Raw genomic sequence first — 16504 nt, 5'->3', positions numbered from 1 at the left:
AAGACCAAGGGCTATTGAAGGCTGACCACAAGGCAAGCACACATCTTGACCCAGCCTCCTCTTGGAATTTCCATCTGAACACTGCTGGAATCCAGGAGTTGGTAGCTGTGTGTCTGTGCTTCTCTATCTTTTTTGTCTTTTATCTCTTTCTGTGTCTTCTTCTGTTTCTGTGCTCCTGCAAATTTTGATTAACATTCCATTGAACAGGCTTAGAGTTTGTGAAGTTGAATGGGCCAAGTCAATGCTTTGAGAAGTGTTTTTTGTTGACTGAGTATCTGTCGTAGTTTGACATGAGAAGAATTTTAAAAAGTAATACAAAACTTTTTGTGTCACTGACAATCTGTTAAACCACTTAGATTCTGAACACGCCTCTGTGAAACACAAATGTTAAAGATGAAAAAACCCAGAAACCTCCTCTTTCTTTCCAGTCAACAAAGAAGCAGCGGGACCCAGCCCCCATCTCAACCAAACCAAACCAAACCAAACCAAACCAAACCAAACCAAACCAAGCAACCCTGCCAGGGGCTGAGCCCCTTCCCCCCTCTCCATGCTGCCCCCCCCATCAGCCCCATTCTGACCAAACCAAACCCCAACAACTCCCAAACAGGGAAAAAAAGAGGCTACAAAACCCCAACCAGAACAAAGCCAGCCACAGCTATTAAAATCTTACCATTAACTCCCCTTCCCCCAACACAACTAAAACCAAAACCCCTACAATCTACAACCCACACAAAATAACCCTACAACTAAAACACAAAAAACCCTAAAACCAACCATAAAACCAATCCTAACACAACCCAACCACAACTTCCACCACACGATGCCAGCAGGTCAGGTGTTAACTCTTTCAATACTTCAATCCTCCCATGAGTAAAAGAAAAAAAAAATACCAGCCTATAAAAAACCAATATAAAACCATCAAAGTTAGTAAAGAAGAAATTAAATCCTAAATAAAAACAATAAAAATATGTTACTCTTAAAACTAAAATCCTCTTATAAACTATAAAGAAAAAACTCTTTTTCTTTATAACACAAAAAAAAATTCAAAAATTCAACTTATTATCAAAGAAAAACCTCCATACTAAAATAGGCAAATGTTAAAATAACTTGAATTTCAAAAAATGCTTAAACAGGGGGAAAAAAAGTAATCCAGTATCTCCAAGACAAGATCTCTATTCCCAGAAATAAAAATAATTTTAAAAGTAAATAATAAAAACTTATTAAGTTTAAATAAGTCATCTTTAAAACAATACCTCATAAGTCAACATGGCCCATCAGCAAGCTGTGAAAAAGCTTGTAGCAATAAAAACAACTTCACAAGAACAAAGTTCCCAGACAGGTGTTATCCATGGCAAAATTAAGAGCCACAAAAAAGTATATTTTTTCCTCTTGTAAAATATCTCCACAACCTTAACAAGAAAAACTCCTCTCCCTAAGTAAACTAAAGAAAAACAATTCTATAAATAGTAAACTAACTAGAAATTTTAAGTTTACATTCTTTACATTGTCAGTAAAAAGAAAAAGTTATAAAGAAAAAAAAGTGTTCTAAATAAATTATTTAATTCTTACTACATTTTTTCTTTATAAATTTATTTTAAATAAATTTTTCTATATACCCTTTTAAAATCTTAGGCCTACTTTACTATTCTCATATTACAATCTCACAATAAAATAAATAGATAAATAATTACTGACACTAAAACCTACCACACTCATCAATCCATTAATTAAGAAATCTCAATAATAGAAAAATCTTAAATTGACAAAACAAAACCACTACAATGTCATAATAAATCTTTTGCCAAAGTTTCTCTGATTTTCTAAAGTTCCCAGGGAAGGCTGTTTGGTTGTTTTGAGTTCCTAGAATCTCTTGTACTGGTATTTCTCCAGTGCACCTAACTCAGAGGACACAAACAATTGTAATTCCTTTTAAATGTCTCCTTGAGAGAATTATTTTAGGGATGTGAGTAAGGGCTTGTGTGTGCTGCTTGGCCCAGCCCAGGCAGGGCTTTCCCAGCCACATTCCACACTCCATTGCCCAGCTGGAGCCTCTGGTGCCTCTGAGTTGTGCTGCCCCAGCCCCAGGGACGCTCTCCTTGTCTGCCCATTCCCCCACGGTCTCTGGGCAGGGATGGCCTCACTGGGGGCTGCTGACATCCTCAGCAACTTGGAGGCTGCTGCTGAATTTCCCTGCTCCAGAGGCTTGTTCAGCCTTCAGCTCTTCAGTGCAGGAATTCAGTGTCCCAGGGCTCATTAAAATTCAGAGCACCTGAACAAGCCAAGCCTCTGGGAATCATTTGATTTTAATTTTCAAATCCTTTGTGGTTAAGTAGATCTCAGTAGTGTATTGGAACGGAATACATGATATTTAAACAGACAGCGAGAAAAGATTTTTAGGTCCTATTTAGATTTGTTTTCTTGTTAATTCAATCATATGTGCAATCTCCAATTGACACTGAGTCCAAGTACCTCCTCATGCAGTTTGAATGGATATGAAAATCAAGACCCTTCATGACTGACAATCAATCAGACTCTGTCCCTACCCCCAGCCCACCATTTCCCCCATCCAAGCCCTGGCACTCAGAGCAGCCTTGTGCAAATCTCAGCTCCCTCCAGCCCAGGCTGCACCTCCAGCTTTCAGCTCCTTGGCTCCCACTCCCACCTGCTTTCCTTGCAGAAGGAGCTGCCCGAGACACAGAGGGATGTTCATTTCTTGTCAGCCAACAAAGCCAAGGGAAGGCACAGCTCCATCAAATGCAAAAGTCATTCTTCTCCCTGGATCTGCCCCTGATCCCCCCAGCCTGTTCTGTTTCCTTCATCCCTGCATTGCCAGGGACTCTCTGGGACAAGGGAGCTCAGCTCTGGGGATGGAGGGAGGTCCAAGTGCCACCACTGGAGTGGGAACCACAACTCATCAGGTTTGTGTCCTTTGAGGGTCAGGAACTGGTGAGACTAAGAGGCACAGAAAGTTTCTCCTAGTGCCCTAGAGATCACAGTTAAACAGGACACAATTTAATAACAATCACGCTCTTCCCTGAGCCATGTGCAATGTCCCAGCAGCATCTGATGAGTCCTCCATCCACAAGGGATTTCCATACTAGAATTAATTTTAGACAAAACGTGGTTCTGTGACAGATATAAACACAATTAAGTTCTTGTATCAGGATGCTCATCCTGGAGTGGGTGCAAAACAGCTCCAACAATTCCTGATTTGCAAAGCTGTCAGTGGTGGATGGAGAAGGGAGGTCAGGCTGCTCTTGGTGTTGAGGAAATGCTGAAACCAGCCTGACTCATTTCATCTCCTCCTGTCCTGGCTGATCTCCCCTCTTTCCCCTTCCACCCATTGGCTTTTGTCTCCCACCAGGCCCCCGGTGAAGAGCCTGGCTCTGTGTTCTCCATCCCCTCCTCGCTGGCACTGCCAGGCTGGGATGAGGAGCCCCTCGGCCTTCCCTGCTCTTGGCTAGACAAGCCCAGCTCCCTCAGCCTCTGCTCACAGCCCAAGGGCTCCAGCCCCACCTTGGAGGCCCTTCCCAGACCCTGCTCCAGCTGCCAGACATCGTTCCTGCCCTGGGCAACCCAACCCAGGCCACAGTGACCTGGATAATCCCCGTCCTTGATGTCCTGGTCACACAGCCCTGGCCCCTTGTCCCCATGTCAGGCTCTGGGGTGGATCCTGTGGAACATCCTTTGGTGGAGGCTGTGGCTCCAGGTGGGCCCAGGGGTTCCCGGGGGACAGGGACCCTGCTGGGCATGGACAGCATTGGACTTGTTGGGAGAAACTGTGAGGGGGAGCTGGGGCCGAGTGACCAACCCAGTGACCTGACACAGCCCTGCTGGGATGGCACACAGCCCCTCTGGGATGTCACACAGCCCCTCTGGGATGGCACAGCCTGCTCTGGGATGTCACAGCCATTCTCTAATGTCACACAGCTGGTCTCTGATGTCACAGCCAACTCTGTGATGTCATAGTCTGCTCTGTGATGTCAGACATCTGCTCTGTGATGTCACAGAGGCAGCCTATGATGTCATAGCATCTCCATGACCTCACATCCCCCACTCTGTGATGTCATAGCCCACTCTGTCACCTCATGTTACCAGATGATCAATTGCCTACACCAGGTGAGCTGACACCTGGAGCTTGTTCTCCAAATCCCCAGGCCTATGGAAACCACACAAGGCCCATTGTGTGAGAAGGGGAACTGGAAGTTCAGCAGCCTCAGGGTCCTGCCAGCTCAGCCAGGCCCACTGGAACATTGGGGTCCATGACCACCAGGGACCACCAGAGAGACGCCCAGGACAGAAGAATGCTTGGGTAAAAAGGAGGGGAAATGTGCTAATGATTTTGGGGAAATGATTATCATATGTATGTTTAGTCCAGGACAATCAATGAATATGTGAGCAAAATACAGAAAACAAAGAGAAACTTTCCTGTACTCAGCCTGCAGGGCTTTGGGAGGAGCTCTCCCCCGTGCATCCAGCTGAATAAAGAATGCTGCTTCTTAATGCTACATTGGGGCTAAAAAGAGTTTTCTGTTTTACTGAATGTTTGGTAACACTCCAACCGCCAAGGAAAGCTCTGTCTGCTGCTGTTCACAAACAGAGAAGGGCTGGGGGCAGATGTGGGGCTCAGAGGCTGCCTGGGGCACAGTGACCATGAAATAATCTAGTTTTCAATGTTCTGTGAAAGAAGGAGGGGCAGCAACAAAACTTCTGCACTGGAATTAGGAAGGGCAGACTCTGGACTATTTAGGATGCTGATTTGGGCAGTATCAAATCGGGTCCTGATTTATTTTAAGGGAAACAGTCCTTAAAAACAAAGGGGTCAAGGAAGGACAGACATTTCAAGAAGGTTATTTAAGGGGGAAGGAGCAGCCTGTCCCAGTGTGGCAAAAGATGACCTGGTGAGGAAAATGACTGTCCTGGCTGCCCATGCAGCTTTTGTGGGAACTCGGGGGATAAAAGGACTGGCAACTAAGGAAGCATTTAAGGATTTTGATGGGTTATCTGGGAAGAAAAGTTGAGATGTGAAAGATCAATTAGAACTTAACCTGGTGGTTTCTGTAAAAAAAAAAAAAGGTTTTTATAAGAAAAAAATTATAGCAAAACTAGGGAGAAGAAGAACCTCTACTATTGATTGGATGCAGTAGAGAATATAGTAACTAAAGATAAGGAAAACGCTGAGCTACTTAACACCTTGTTTCTCTCAATTTTCAATATTAGGACAGGTTGTCCTCAGGACAAGTGTTCTCCTGAGCTGGTAGATGGGCACAGGGAGCAGAACAGCCCCCTGGAATCCAGGAGGAAGCAGCTGGGGACCTGCTGAGCCACTCAGATGCTCACAGGTGTATGGGATCAGATGGGATCCATCCCAGGGGGATGAGGGAGCTGTGGATGAGCTGCCCAAGCTGCTGTCCATCATTTACCATCAGTCCTGGCTCAGCAGGGAGGGCCCAGAGCACTGGAGGTGCCAGTGTGAGCCCATCCCCAGGAAGGGCTGGAAGGAGGAGCTGGGGAACTCCAGGCCTGTCAGCCTGACCTGGGTGCCTGGCAAGGTTATGGAACAGATCACCTTGAGTGCCATCACAGGGCACCCACAGGATGGCCCAGGGATCAGAGCCAGCCAGCGTGGATTTAGGGCTGGCAGGTCCTGCCTGACCAACCTGGTCTCCTTTTATGCCCAGGTGACCCACCTGTGGATGGGGGAAAGGCTGTGGATGTTGTGTGCCTGGACTCCAGCAGAGCCTTTGACTCTGTCTCTGACAGCATTCCCTGGAAAAGCTGCAGCCCATGGCTTGGGCAGGTTCCCTCCTGGCTGGGAGATTTAAGAGCTGGCTGGAGGCTGGGCCCAGAGAGTGGTGGGGATGGTGCTGCACCCAGCTGCTGTCCAGGCACTGGTGCTGTCCCCAGGGATCTGTGCTGGGCCCAGTCCTGTTTAATATCTTCACTGATGATCTGGGTGAGGGGATCGAGTCCAGCATTCACAAACTGCAGATGGCACCAAGCTGGGTGTGAGTGTGGATCTGCTGGAGGGCAGGACAAGAAGACCCAGCCTTAAGCTGCACCAGGGGAGGCTCAGGCTGGACAATAGGAAGGAGTTCTTCACAGAAAGGGTGAGTGGGAACTGGAATGGGCTGGCCAGGGGGGAGGTGGCAGAGTCACTGTCCCTCTCCAGTGGCACTCAGTGGCATGGTCTGGGGGACAAGGCAGTATTAGGGCATTGCTTGGACTTGATGATCCCAAAGGTCTTTTCCAGCCTATTTAATTCTGTCATTCTGTGATTATTGGGACACTCTGGGGCCATTGTGACACTGCAGGGCCTCGTGGAACTAAGAGGACCATGGTGACACCGTGCATCCCCACAGAACCAGGGGTCCATTGTGGTGCTCTGGGGCCAAATGGACCCAGGGAGTGCCCTGTGACACTCTGGGCCCTCGTGGAACCACAGAGGCCATTGTGACAATGCAGGGCCTCATGTAACCAAGGGGTTTCACCATTTTGACACTGCAAAACCAAGGAGACCATTGGGAGACTGCAGGGCCCAGTGGAACCAAGGGGCCGTTCTGACACTGTGGGGCCTCATGGAACCAAGGGGACATTGTGACACTGCAGGATCCTGTGTAACCAAGGGGCCACAGTGACACGATGGGGCCTCAAGGGATCTGGAATAATGCTGTGACACTGTGTGGCCTTGTGGAAACAAGGAGTCCATTGTGACACTGAGGGGACTTGTGGAACCCCAGAGACCATGGTGACAGTGTGGGACCTCATGTGACCATGGGGCCATTGTGACACCCTGGGGCCCCATGGAACCAAGGGGCCACTGTGGAGCTGCAGCACCAACGAGAACATTGTGATGCTGTAAAGCCTCACAGAAGCAAGAAGTCCCTTGTCACATTTTGAGGCCCCATGGAACCAAAGAGACCAGTGTGACAGTGCAGGGCCTGGTGTAATCAAAGGGCCATTGTGACACTGAGGGGCCCCATGGAACCAAGGACATCTTTGCAGATGACACCACGCTGGGTGGGAGTGTGAATCTACTGGAGGGTAGGAGGGCTCTGCAAAGGGACCTGGACAGGCTGGATCCAGGGCCCAAATCCAACAAGGTGAGGTTTGATAAATCCAAGTGCCAGGCCCTGATATTTGGCCCCAGTGCTACAGGCTGGGGACAGAGTGTCTGGAGAGCAGCCAGGCAGAAAGGGACCTGCAGGGACTGATGGACAGCAGGCTGGACATGAGGCAGCAGTGTGCCCATGTGGCCAAGAAGGCCAATGGCTCCTGGCCTGGCTCAGGAATGGTGTGGCCAGCAGGAGCAGAGCTGCTGTGCCAGCAGTGATGTCCCCCCAGCTCTGCACACAGACATTGCTGCTGCAGCTCCAGAGAAGGGATCACAAGGGCATCTCTGCAGAAAACTTTGCTGGAAGATCCTTTAGTTCATTTAAAGGCTCCAAGAGTGCAGCCCCTCATTGACACAGTCTGTGGCCACAGGGAAGGTGGAGAGAAACAAAATGAGAAGTGGCACAAACAATGACATTTATTTGTAGTCAAGATTAAAAAAAGTAAAAAAAGGGGGAAAAAACCGCACAACCAAACTAATAAGAAGTATCAAAGTTGACTTTTATTACAAGTGATTGGCAGAAATTGGACAGCAGTTTAACATTTCTGAAACCATCCAGTCATCGTTCTCCACACTGCAGCCTTAAGCTCCTGGTTCCTCAGGCTGTAGATGAGGGGGTTCAGGGTTGGAGGCACCACAGAGAAAAGAACTGACAGGGCCAGATCCAGGGATGGGCTGGAGAGGGAGGGGGGCTTAAGGTACAGAGAAGTACCAGTGCTGAAGAACAGGGATAGCACAGCCAGGTGAGGGAGGCAGGTGGAAAAGGCTTTGTGCCGTCCCTGCTCAGAGGGGATCCTCAGCACAGCCCTGAAGATCTGAACATAGGAGAAAACAATGAACACAAAACAGCCAAAACAGAAGCAGGCGCTAACAGCAATGAGCCCAAGTTCCCTGAGGTAGGATTTGGCACAGGAGAGCTTGAGGATCTGTGGAATTTCACAGAAGAACTGGCCCAGGGCATTGCCATGGCACAGGGGCAGGGAAAATGTATTGGCCGTGTGCATGAGAGCATTGAGAAAGGCACTGGCCCAGGCAGCTGCTGCCATGTGGGCACAAGCTCTGCTGCCCAGGAGGGTCCCGTAGTACAGGGGTTTGCAGATGGACACGTAGCGGTCGTAGCACATCACGGTCAGGAGGAAAAGCTCTGCTGAGATGAAGAACATAAAGAAAAAGAGCTGAGTAGCACATCCTGAGTAGGAGATGTTGCTGGTGTCCCAGAGGGAATTGTGCATGGCTTTGGGGACAGTGGTGCAGATGGAGCCCAGGTCAGCGAGGGTCAGGTTGAGCAGGAAGAAGAACATGGGCGTGTGCAGGTGGTGGCCGCAGGCTACGGCGCTGATGATGAGGCCGTTGCCCAGGAGGGCAGCCAGGGAGATGCCCAGCAAGAGGCAGAAGTGCAGGAGCTGCAGCTGCCGCGTGTCTGCCAATGCCAGCAGCAGGAAGTGCCTGATGGAGCTGCTGTTGGACATTTGCTGTGCCTTGGCATGGGGATCTGTAAAAAAAGTAATCATGGAATAGTTGGGTTTGGAGAGGACTTGAAATATCCCAGCACAGCCTGGAGGCACTTTCCCCTCACTGCCTGCCCAGGGCTCTGCTGCCTGGAGCTGTCCCTGCCAGCAGCTGCTTCCCTGTGCCCAGGGCTGGGCCCTGCCAGTGCTGCCAGAGCCCAGCCCAGCCCTGGGGGCTCAGCTCTGCCCTGCAGAGCCCTCCCAGCTCAGGCACTGCCCAGGGGCAGCTCTGGCTCTGCAGGCTCTGATGGCAACATCAGAGCAACCCTGAGGAGGCTGGAAAAGCGGCTCAGATGCTGCCTCTAAGGGCTGATTTCTGTCACTGCCCAATTTATTCATATCTGAGAGAAATTTTATTTTTTTTAATCTCAGCCTGAACTGAGAGATTAATATCTATGGGCAATTTCCCATCCCAGCAACCCATAGTAGTAGATTAAAAAAGCAGGATTTTCCCTTTTATTCAGTCCCTGCCTTGCTCTTCTCCCTGTATAATCTACTTGGAAATGTTCTGCAGTTCAATGCCATGCTGGGAGCAGTCCTGAACAATGCAGCATCCTCCCCACACAAGGAGAACACTTCCAAGCCTCACCAGCTGTCTCCTCCCACCCAGATCTTTTCCCCCAGTGCTGGGAGCAGCTGCCAAGGCTGGCTGAGAGCTGTCCCTGGCAGGCAGCAGAGTCCCTGGCCCAGCACAGCGCCCTGGGCTGCAGGACCCTGCTCTGCAGGACAGCCCTGGGCACCCCTGGCTGCTCTGCACAAGAGACAAGCAGAGAATGTACTCACAGGCTCTGCAGGCATTGGGATGTTGCAGCTTGAGGAGATGGCTCCAGGAGCTGCAGCTGCATTGTCCTGCAGCCAGAGGTTCCTGTGCCAAGGGCTGGCAGTGATTGTGCCCCAGGCACTTCTCAGCCCCTTCCCAGCCCTGACTGATTGAAGCTCTCTGTGCCTCTGGGCTGTGCCCGCGCTGGCTGCAGGCAGTGCCCCAGCCCTGCTGGGCTGGCACAAGAGCTGCTCATCCAGAGAAATGTGCTTTTGAAGCTCTTCTTGGTGACCAGGAGCTGCCTCTGTGCCAGGAGCCCAGCCCAGCTCAGCAGCACAGACACAGCACAAGGACTTTAATCAGCCTCTGGGGCTTTGTGCTCAGGCCCTGAACATCAGTCCCTGAGAGGGAGCTGAAGAAACCTCTCCAGACCTCCACGTCAGAATCCATCTCAAAATTTCTTGGACTTTTAATGGGTCCCACTGAGGGACACAACTGAGCAAGTGTCCCCAGGCCCCAGGCAGAGCAGAGAACTGCAGGCAGTGCTGACAGGTGGGGACAAAGAGAAGCCAAGTCTTGGTGCCCTGGGGCACAGCAGGGTCTGTGCCAGCAAGGGCTGGGAGGAGACACCTTGTCCTGAGGCCCTGGGGCCTCCTGGCACAGCCCCAGCCAGGCTGGGCACTGTCAGCCCCTTGTGCTGCCCTCAGCATCCCCCCCTAGCCCACATCCCAGTGGCCTCAAGGATCTGCTGCAAGGAGTCCCTGGGGAGCCTTGCTCAGCAATGGCCCTGGGGGCTCCTTCATGCTCCCTGCAGGGACTGCAGCTTTTTCAAAGGACTTTGGCTTTGGCTTTGCCTTGCAGTCTCTGAGAGGTTTGTGCAATCATGGCCTCCAATTATCTGCTGTAATTAGTCTCTGGAAAGGCTTTGTTACTAACAACACTCAGTGGGGCTCATTAATGCTTCAGGATACTTGAGTTATTTGAAGGTACTTGGTGTTTCCCTTTTGATAGAGACTCTGTGAGAGGTTTGTGCAATCATGGCCCCAATTATCTGCTTTAATGAGTCCCTGGAGAGCTTTGTACTGACACTCAGTGGTGCTCAGTAATGCTTTGAGCTTCTCACATTTTTTAAGGTAGTTTTGAATTTCCTTTACACACTGAGTCTCTGAGAGGTTTTTGTGCCATCCTGGCCTCCAATTCTCTCCTCCAAGGAGTCCATGATGAGCCTGTGTTGGTGCATGGACCTCAGTTGGATCCATTCATGCTTTGAGGCACTTTGGGGTTTTCTTCTAGCTTTGACTCCTGGAAAGGTTTGTGCAATCTCCTCTCAGGCCCTGAGGTTCCAGGGCTCAGCTCCAAATGCACCACAGGGCTCATCAGGATGCAGAAAGTCCTGACAAACCATGGCTCTGCCTTGATTTCCCTATACTCTAAAGCAGTTTATCAGGAACGTATCTGGAGTGATTTTGGTTTGCTAATTTGAGATTTCTCTGCCAATGCATCTATTAGTGCAGTGGGATCTGTGTTGGCTAATTACCATTGCACTCACTGGAATATATTTACTCATTTCCTGCTGTGAGATAGGATTAGGAGAAAGGCAAACTAGGCTCAAATTTTTAAAGGGGTATACCGAAAAGTTTATTACCAGTAAAAAGAAGAAAGAGTAATAAGAATCTGAACACTTCTCCTCTCCCTACAACCTTTTCTTTCTTACTGACAATGCAAGGAGACAAAACCTGAAAGTTTCAGTCAGTTTACACCATCTAGAACAGTCTTTCTTCAGTTCACTTAGGGAGAGGAGTCTCTCTTTCATCCTATGGAGACTTCTCCATAAGAAAAACGTTCTCCCATGGCTCTCAATTCCCACGAAGAGCAGCTGCCCAGAAAATCTGCAATTGTGAAGTCCCTCCCATTTTTCACAGCTTTTCCCACAGCTGTTTTTATGGGCCATGTCAACTTACGGGGTATGAGTTTAAAGATGAACTGTTCAAGAGCAAAGATTCTCTTCATCTATTTCTGAAATCATCTTCATCTCTGACAACAGAGATCTTCTTCTTCTCTCCCTGAGGCCACAGGATCTCATTACTCTTCTCTCTTTCTCTGTTTAAACATCTCATGGGATCACAGCTACTTCAACATTTGCTTACTTTAGCATGGAGGCCTTTGCTGAAGAAGTCATCTCCCCATATTTTCAATTAGTTATAGGGAAAAAGAGAGTCTGATATATTAATTACATCCTTCTCCATAGCTTTACAAGAGGATTTCAGCCCCAAGATCAAGGCATCTCCTCATCCCTCCCATCTGGGACTCAACTTCCCCTTCACTGACCTGGGTGTCTTCATGTTGCTCCTCTCTGTGCCTGCAGTTTGTCCTTTTCTCTCACTGGAGGGAGGATGGAAGCACTGAAAGAGTTCATATCTCACCTGGGGCCTGCAGATGGTTCTGTGCCCCTGGCCGGGCTCGGTGCTTGCGGCCGGAGCTGTTTTACGATGGAGGTTTCTGCAGCGGCTGCGCTGGGGCTGTGTCAGGATGGGCCGCGCTGGGGCAGGGCCAGGATCTCAGCAGCCAGGCCAGAGCACAGCAGCAGCACGGCCGGGGGCCGATGGCTTCTCCTGCCCCTGCCCGGGGCTTGCGGCTGAAGCCCAAGGGTGGCAGAAGCTTGGCCGAGCCGGCCCGGCCCGGGGCTGCTCCTGGGGCCCGGCGGATCCTGGCTGGGCCCGGGCTGGCGGCGGGGCAGGGCTCAGCAGGGCCCAGATGTTCCCAACTGCAGCCATGGCCCGGCCCGGCCTCGGCCCCGCGGCCTCCCCTGCCCTGCCCGGCAGCCGATGGGGCCTGGTGGGGTCCCTGGGAAGGGGCCCGGCCCCACGGCAGGAGCCGCCCGGCCCGGCCTGGCTGAGACGGGGCCGGGTCAGCCTTGTTACCTCTGTGCCAGCCAGAAGGGAAAGAGACCCTCCCAGGCTTTCTCATCTTTAACATGTGTCTTCACAGAGGCGTGTACAGTTTCCTTAGTGGTTTAACAGATTGTCAGATCTCAAAGCTAATTACTGATTGGTTTTTTGTCAGACACAGATGAAACTGCTAGCAGCTTCTCTTAGGACATCACTTCTGTGATGCAAAATCACCACAACAGCTCCTTTGTCCATATGTATCGGTCATGTGCCCAAGTCCTCAAAAACCCTTCTTGGGAGATCTCTGGGCCCTTTCCAAGGTTTTTTCAACTGAAAGCATTCAACTCAGAGTCTAAGAAAATCACCAGCAGACATGGGCAGCCTGACCTGTCTGTCCTTACTACTTTTGTCTGGGAGCAATCTTTGGATATATGGAATTTGGGAAGCCAAATTCTAATTTTGGCCATGGACCATGGACATGAAGGTTGGTTCTTTTCTGTAGGAAGGAAGGAACAGAGCCCCAGTGTTTGCCAGGCAGAAGAGAGTGACCACCAGAGGACAAGGCCAGCCAGAAGTGGCAGGTTTTTTTCTGAGAGAAACCCTTGCATATAGGAAAATTTTTAGAGAGAATACCAATTTTGGCAATGGACATTTAAAAAAAGGGATGGTTCTTTTCTATAGCAAGGAAAGCACGGAGCCCCAGTGTTCCAGGAGCTGATGAGAGGCATTCCTTGACATTGCAACATCAGCCAGAGCTGTCAGGTGGCCCCTGGGAGGCCAAGCCAGCCAGGCCTGTTCCATGTTCCCTCAGTTCCATGGGGCCCCACAGTGTCCCAATGGTCCCTTGCTTCCATGAGGCCCTGAGGTGTCATAATGCCCCCTTGGTGACACCAGGCCCTGAAGGGTCCCAATGGTCTCCATGGTTCCATCAGGCCCCACAGAGCCATAAGGGTCTCTGGGTTCCATGAAGCCCCGCTGGGTCACCATGGCCCCTTGGTTCCATGGGCTCGAGTGGTGCCACAATGATCCCCTTGGTTCCATGAGGTCCCCACAATGTCCCAGTGATCTCCATGGGAAGGGAAGGACCCAGCCCCAGTGTTGCAGGGGCAGTCACCAGAGGTCAAGGCCAGCCAGGCTTGATGGTACTGGCAGATTGTGCCTGGGAGCAACCCTTGGATATACAGAATTTTGGAGGTGGAATCCCAATTTCAGACATGGACACCTGGAGGATAAGGATGCTTGTTTTCCATTGGAAAGAAACCACGGAACACTGATACAGTGACATTTGGGGATCTATGGGGAGCATTGGGGATCGTTTCTGCACCTCATGACCCAACAGGAGCTTTTCTAATAAATGTTGCCTGAAGCTCCCACTGTGCTCATGACAGGAACCCATGTGAGTGTCTGGGACATCCCGGCTCTTTGGCAGCCTGGGGACTCCTGGGATGTCACCATGGAATGGCTGTGACTGCCTCTGACCACAGGGCTCTTTACCATCCCCAGAAAGCCCTGGGAGGTCTCCATGGAGCCCCTGTCTCTGTGTGTGACATTCCAGCTCTGGAACAGCCTGGAGACTCTTGGAATGTCCCCATGGAACCCTTCTGAGGGCCTGTGACAAATCTGATCCTTAGTAGGCAACCATCACCAGTCCACTGTTGCTATGGGCAGTTTCCATAGCAACCATCACCAGCCCCCTGTTGCTATGCTCAGTCCCTTGGCAGCTCCATGGAGACACCATGCCAGGGGTGGTTGCCATGGCCACCAGGGCTGGCACCAGCTGGGATGCTCGGTTTCCACGGGCCGGGCTTCAGCAATGGGATTCCCCAATTTCCTGCTCCCGCTAAAACCGCGCTGCCCTCGCTGCCCTCCCGCCTCCCATGGAAAGCACAAAAGGCAAAGATCCCGGGCTGGGATAAGAACATTTTATTGGGAACAGGAACGAAATAAGGAACAAACAGGAACAGAAACAATATTGATAACAGAAGGGATAAGTAAAACTATTTACAGAGAAAACTACAACATCAACAACTAGGTCTTCCTGGCAATGTATTTCCTCCTGTCTGGAAAGGACACCCTTCTCCCTGGGGAGAGAGAGAGAGAGAGTCCCTTTCCTGCCCCTGGCAATGACCTGAGGTGGGAGTGAATGTAATGACAGGGCCATGGCCAGACCCTCATGTTCTCCAATCCCACATAAAGTCATTGGTGGGGCAACCAAAGGTACAATTGTCTTCCCAGCATGGATTACAGGGAACATGGATCACCAGGGCTCTGACCAACGTGGGATCTCCAATGGGGGATGAAGCTGGAGCAGTGCAGGAAGCTCTTCCTGAAGTTGAGGCACTTGCAGGGCTTCATTTACTGGTGCCTCTGTTGGTGTCTGGTCAAGTGAGAGCTGCTGGTGAAGCTCTTCCCACACTGGGGACACTCGTAGGGCCTCTCCCCAGTGTGGATGTGCTGGTGGGTGACGAGGGTGGAGTTGTGCTTGAAGCCCTTCCCGCAGTCAGGGCAGAGGAAGGGCCTCTCATCCGTGTGAATTCGCTGGTGCTGGAGGAGCTGAGAGTTGGTGTGAAACCTCTTCCCACACTCGGGGCACTTGTAGGGCTGCTCCCCTCTGTGGATCATTTGGTGGATGATCATTTGGGGCTTCCTACTAAAGGTCATCCCACATTCCCCACAGTTGTATGGCCTTTCCCCAGTGTGGATCCTCTGGTGGCAGATCAAGAGAGACTTCTGCCTAAAGCTCTTCCCACATTCCCCACATTCATAGGGTTGTTCCCTGGTGTGGGTCTTGTGGTGGGAGATCAGGTTAGAGTTCTGGCTGAAGCTCATCCCACATTTCCCACACTTGTAGGGCTTCTCCCCGGTGTGCATCCGCTGGTGCCTGATGAGGTGGGAGTTGCGCTTGAAGCCCATCCCACAGTCAGGGCAGCGGAAGGGCCTCTCATCCGTGTGAATCCGCTCATGCAGGAGGAGATCAGAGCTGGTCTGAAACCTCTTCTGACACTGGGGACACTCGTAGGGCCTCTCCCTCTCCCCAGCGTGGATGCGCTGGTGGGTGATGAGGGTGGAGTTGCGCTTGAAGTCCCTCCCACAGTCAGGGCAGCGGAAGGGCCTCTCCTCTGTGTGAATCCGGCGGTGCTTGCAGAGATCAGAGCTGGTCTGAAACCTCTTCTGACACTGGGGACACTCGAAGGGCCTCTCCCTGGTGTGGATGCATTGGTGCCTTATGACAGCAGAGCTGCAGCTGAAGCCCTTCCCACACTCCCCACACTCATAGGGCCATTCCCCAGTGTGGATCATCTGGTGGCTGATCAGGGTGCTGCTCTGCCTGAAGCTCTTCCCACACTCCAAGCATTTGTGGGGCTTCTCCCCATTGTGAAGCTGCCCATGGTCCACCAGCTCTGAGCTCTGGCTGAAGCTCTGTCCACCTTCCTGGCTCAGGGTGGGTCTTTCCTCCTCAGAGCACCCTGGGCTGGGTTTGGAGCCCCTCTTCCTGTAAAATCTCTGGGGATTTTCCTCCCCATTGGATTCCTGTGCCCTGGAGTCACTCATAATGGCCTCATCCATGAGTTTCTGCTGTGGGGATTTCTTCTTTCTGGTCTCCATGCTCAGGTCCTTCCTGGGGGGAGGAAGGACAAGGAGAGGATGGGATTTGCCTCCATGCCACAGGGAAGGGGAAGGAGATCCCCCCAGTGCATCCCCGGCAGGACGGTGTTGGCAGCAGGGTTGTCCTGCAGCCGGGGGCCGTGCTGGGCTGGGAGATGGAGCAGGAGAGAGGGGGAAAGGGGCACTGACTTCCTCCTCACCTTCCTGCATGTCCTGGGGCTCCTTCCTCTTCCTTGCAGCCTCCTCCTCCATCTGGCACAGGTTTGGGGATGTAAAATCCTGTTTTGGGAGGAAAGCAAGGGATGAGCGCATTGAATTTTTTACTGGTTTCAAGGCAAACCTGGGGGAGAGTCTAAACCAGAATTTACAATTAAATAAGAAAAGAAGATCAAGGCAATGCTGCAGAAACACTGCCTTAAACTGACAGAGTCAGGATATAACCTGACACCCTGTTGCTGGTCAGGGTGGTGGCAGCAGTCCCATTAAATGGTGGCTGCAGTCCTGTTGGAGTGATGAACGTGATTCTGTCCAAGCAGTGATCCTGTAGAAGGGTCTGGTCTTCCTCTGAAGGTCCAGTGGTGGTTCTGGAGCTCTTGTCCTCTGGGAATCCAGTAGGCAAGCTGCTCCT

At 51.1% G+C, this 16504-nt stretch overlaps 1 protein-coding gene across 1 annotated transcript; it reads right to left on the bottom strand.

Annotated features, from left to right (window-relative positions):
• Positions 1–7650: 7650 nt before the first annotated feature.
• LOC143692693 (olfactory receptor 14C36-like) lies at positions 7651–8346 on the bottom strand. Its single transcript, XM_077172936.1, has 2 exons — positions 8206–8346; positions 7651–7890 (listed from the first exon to the last, which is right to left on the bottom strand). The coding sequence occupies exons 1-2, from the start codon at positions 8344–8346 to the stop codon at positions 7651–7653; spliced, it is 381 nt and encodes a 126-aa protein (XP_077029051.1).
• Between the last annotated feature and the right edge of the window lie 8158 nt (positions 8347–16504).

This window comes from Agelaius phoeniceus, assembly GCF_051311805.1.
Source record: "Agelaius phoeniceus isolate bAgePho1 chromosome W unlocalized genomic scaffold, bAgePho1.hap1 SUPER_W_unloc_2, whole genome shotgun sequence".
Classification (NCBI taxonomy): Eukaryota; Metazoa; Chordata; class Aves; order Passeriformes; family Icteridae; genus Agelaius; species Agelaius phoeniceus.
This window is presented reverse-complemented; position numbering and strand designations above follow the sequence as displayed.

Excerpts from the sequence above, each read along its gene's own strand:
- LOC143692693 (XM_077172936.1), bottom strand. The coding sequence starts at position 8,346 with ATGCACAATTCCCTCTGGGACACCAGCAACATCTCCTACTCAGGATGT. Across the intron at positions 7,891-8,205 it reads GCTACGTGTCCATCTGCAAA|CGGCACAAAGCCTTTTCCAC; the intron begins CCCCTGTACTAC and ends TCTGAGCAGGGA.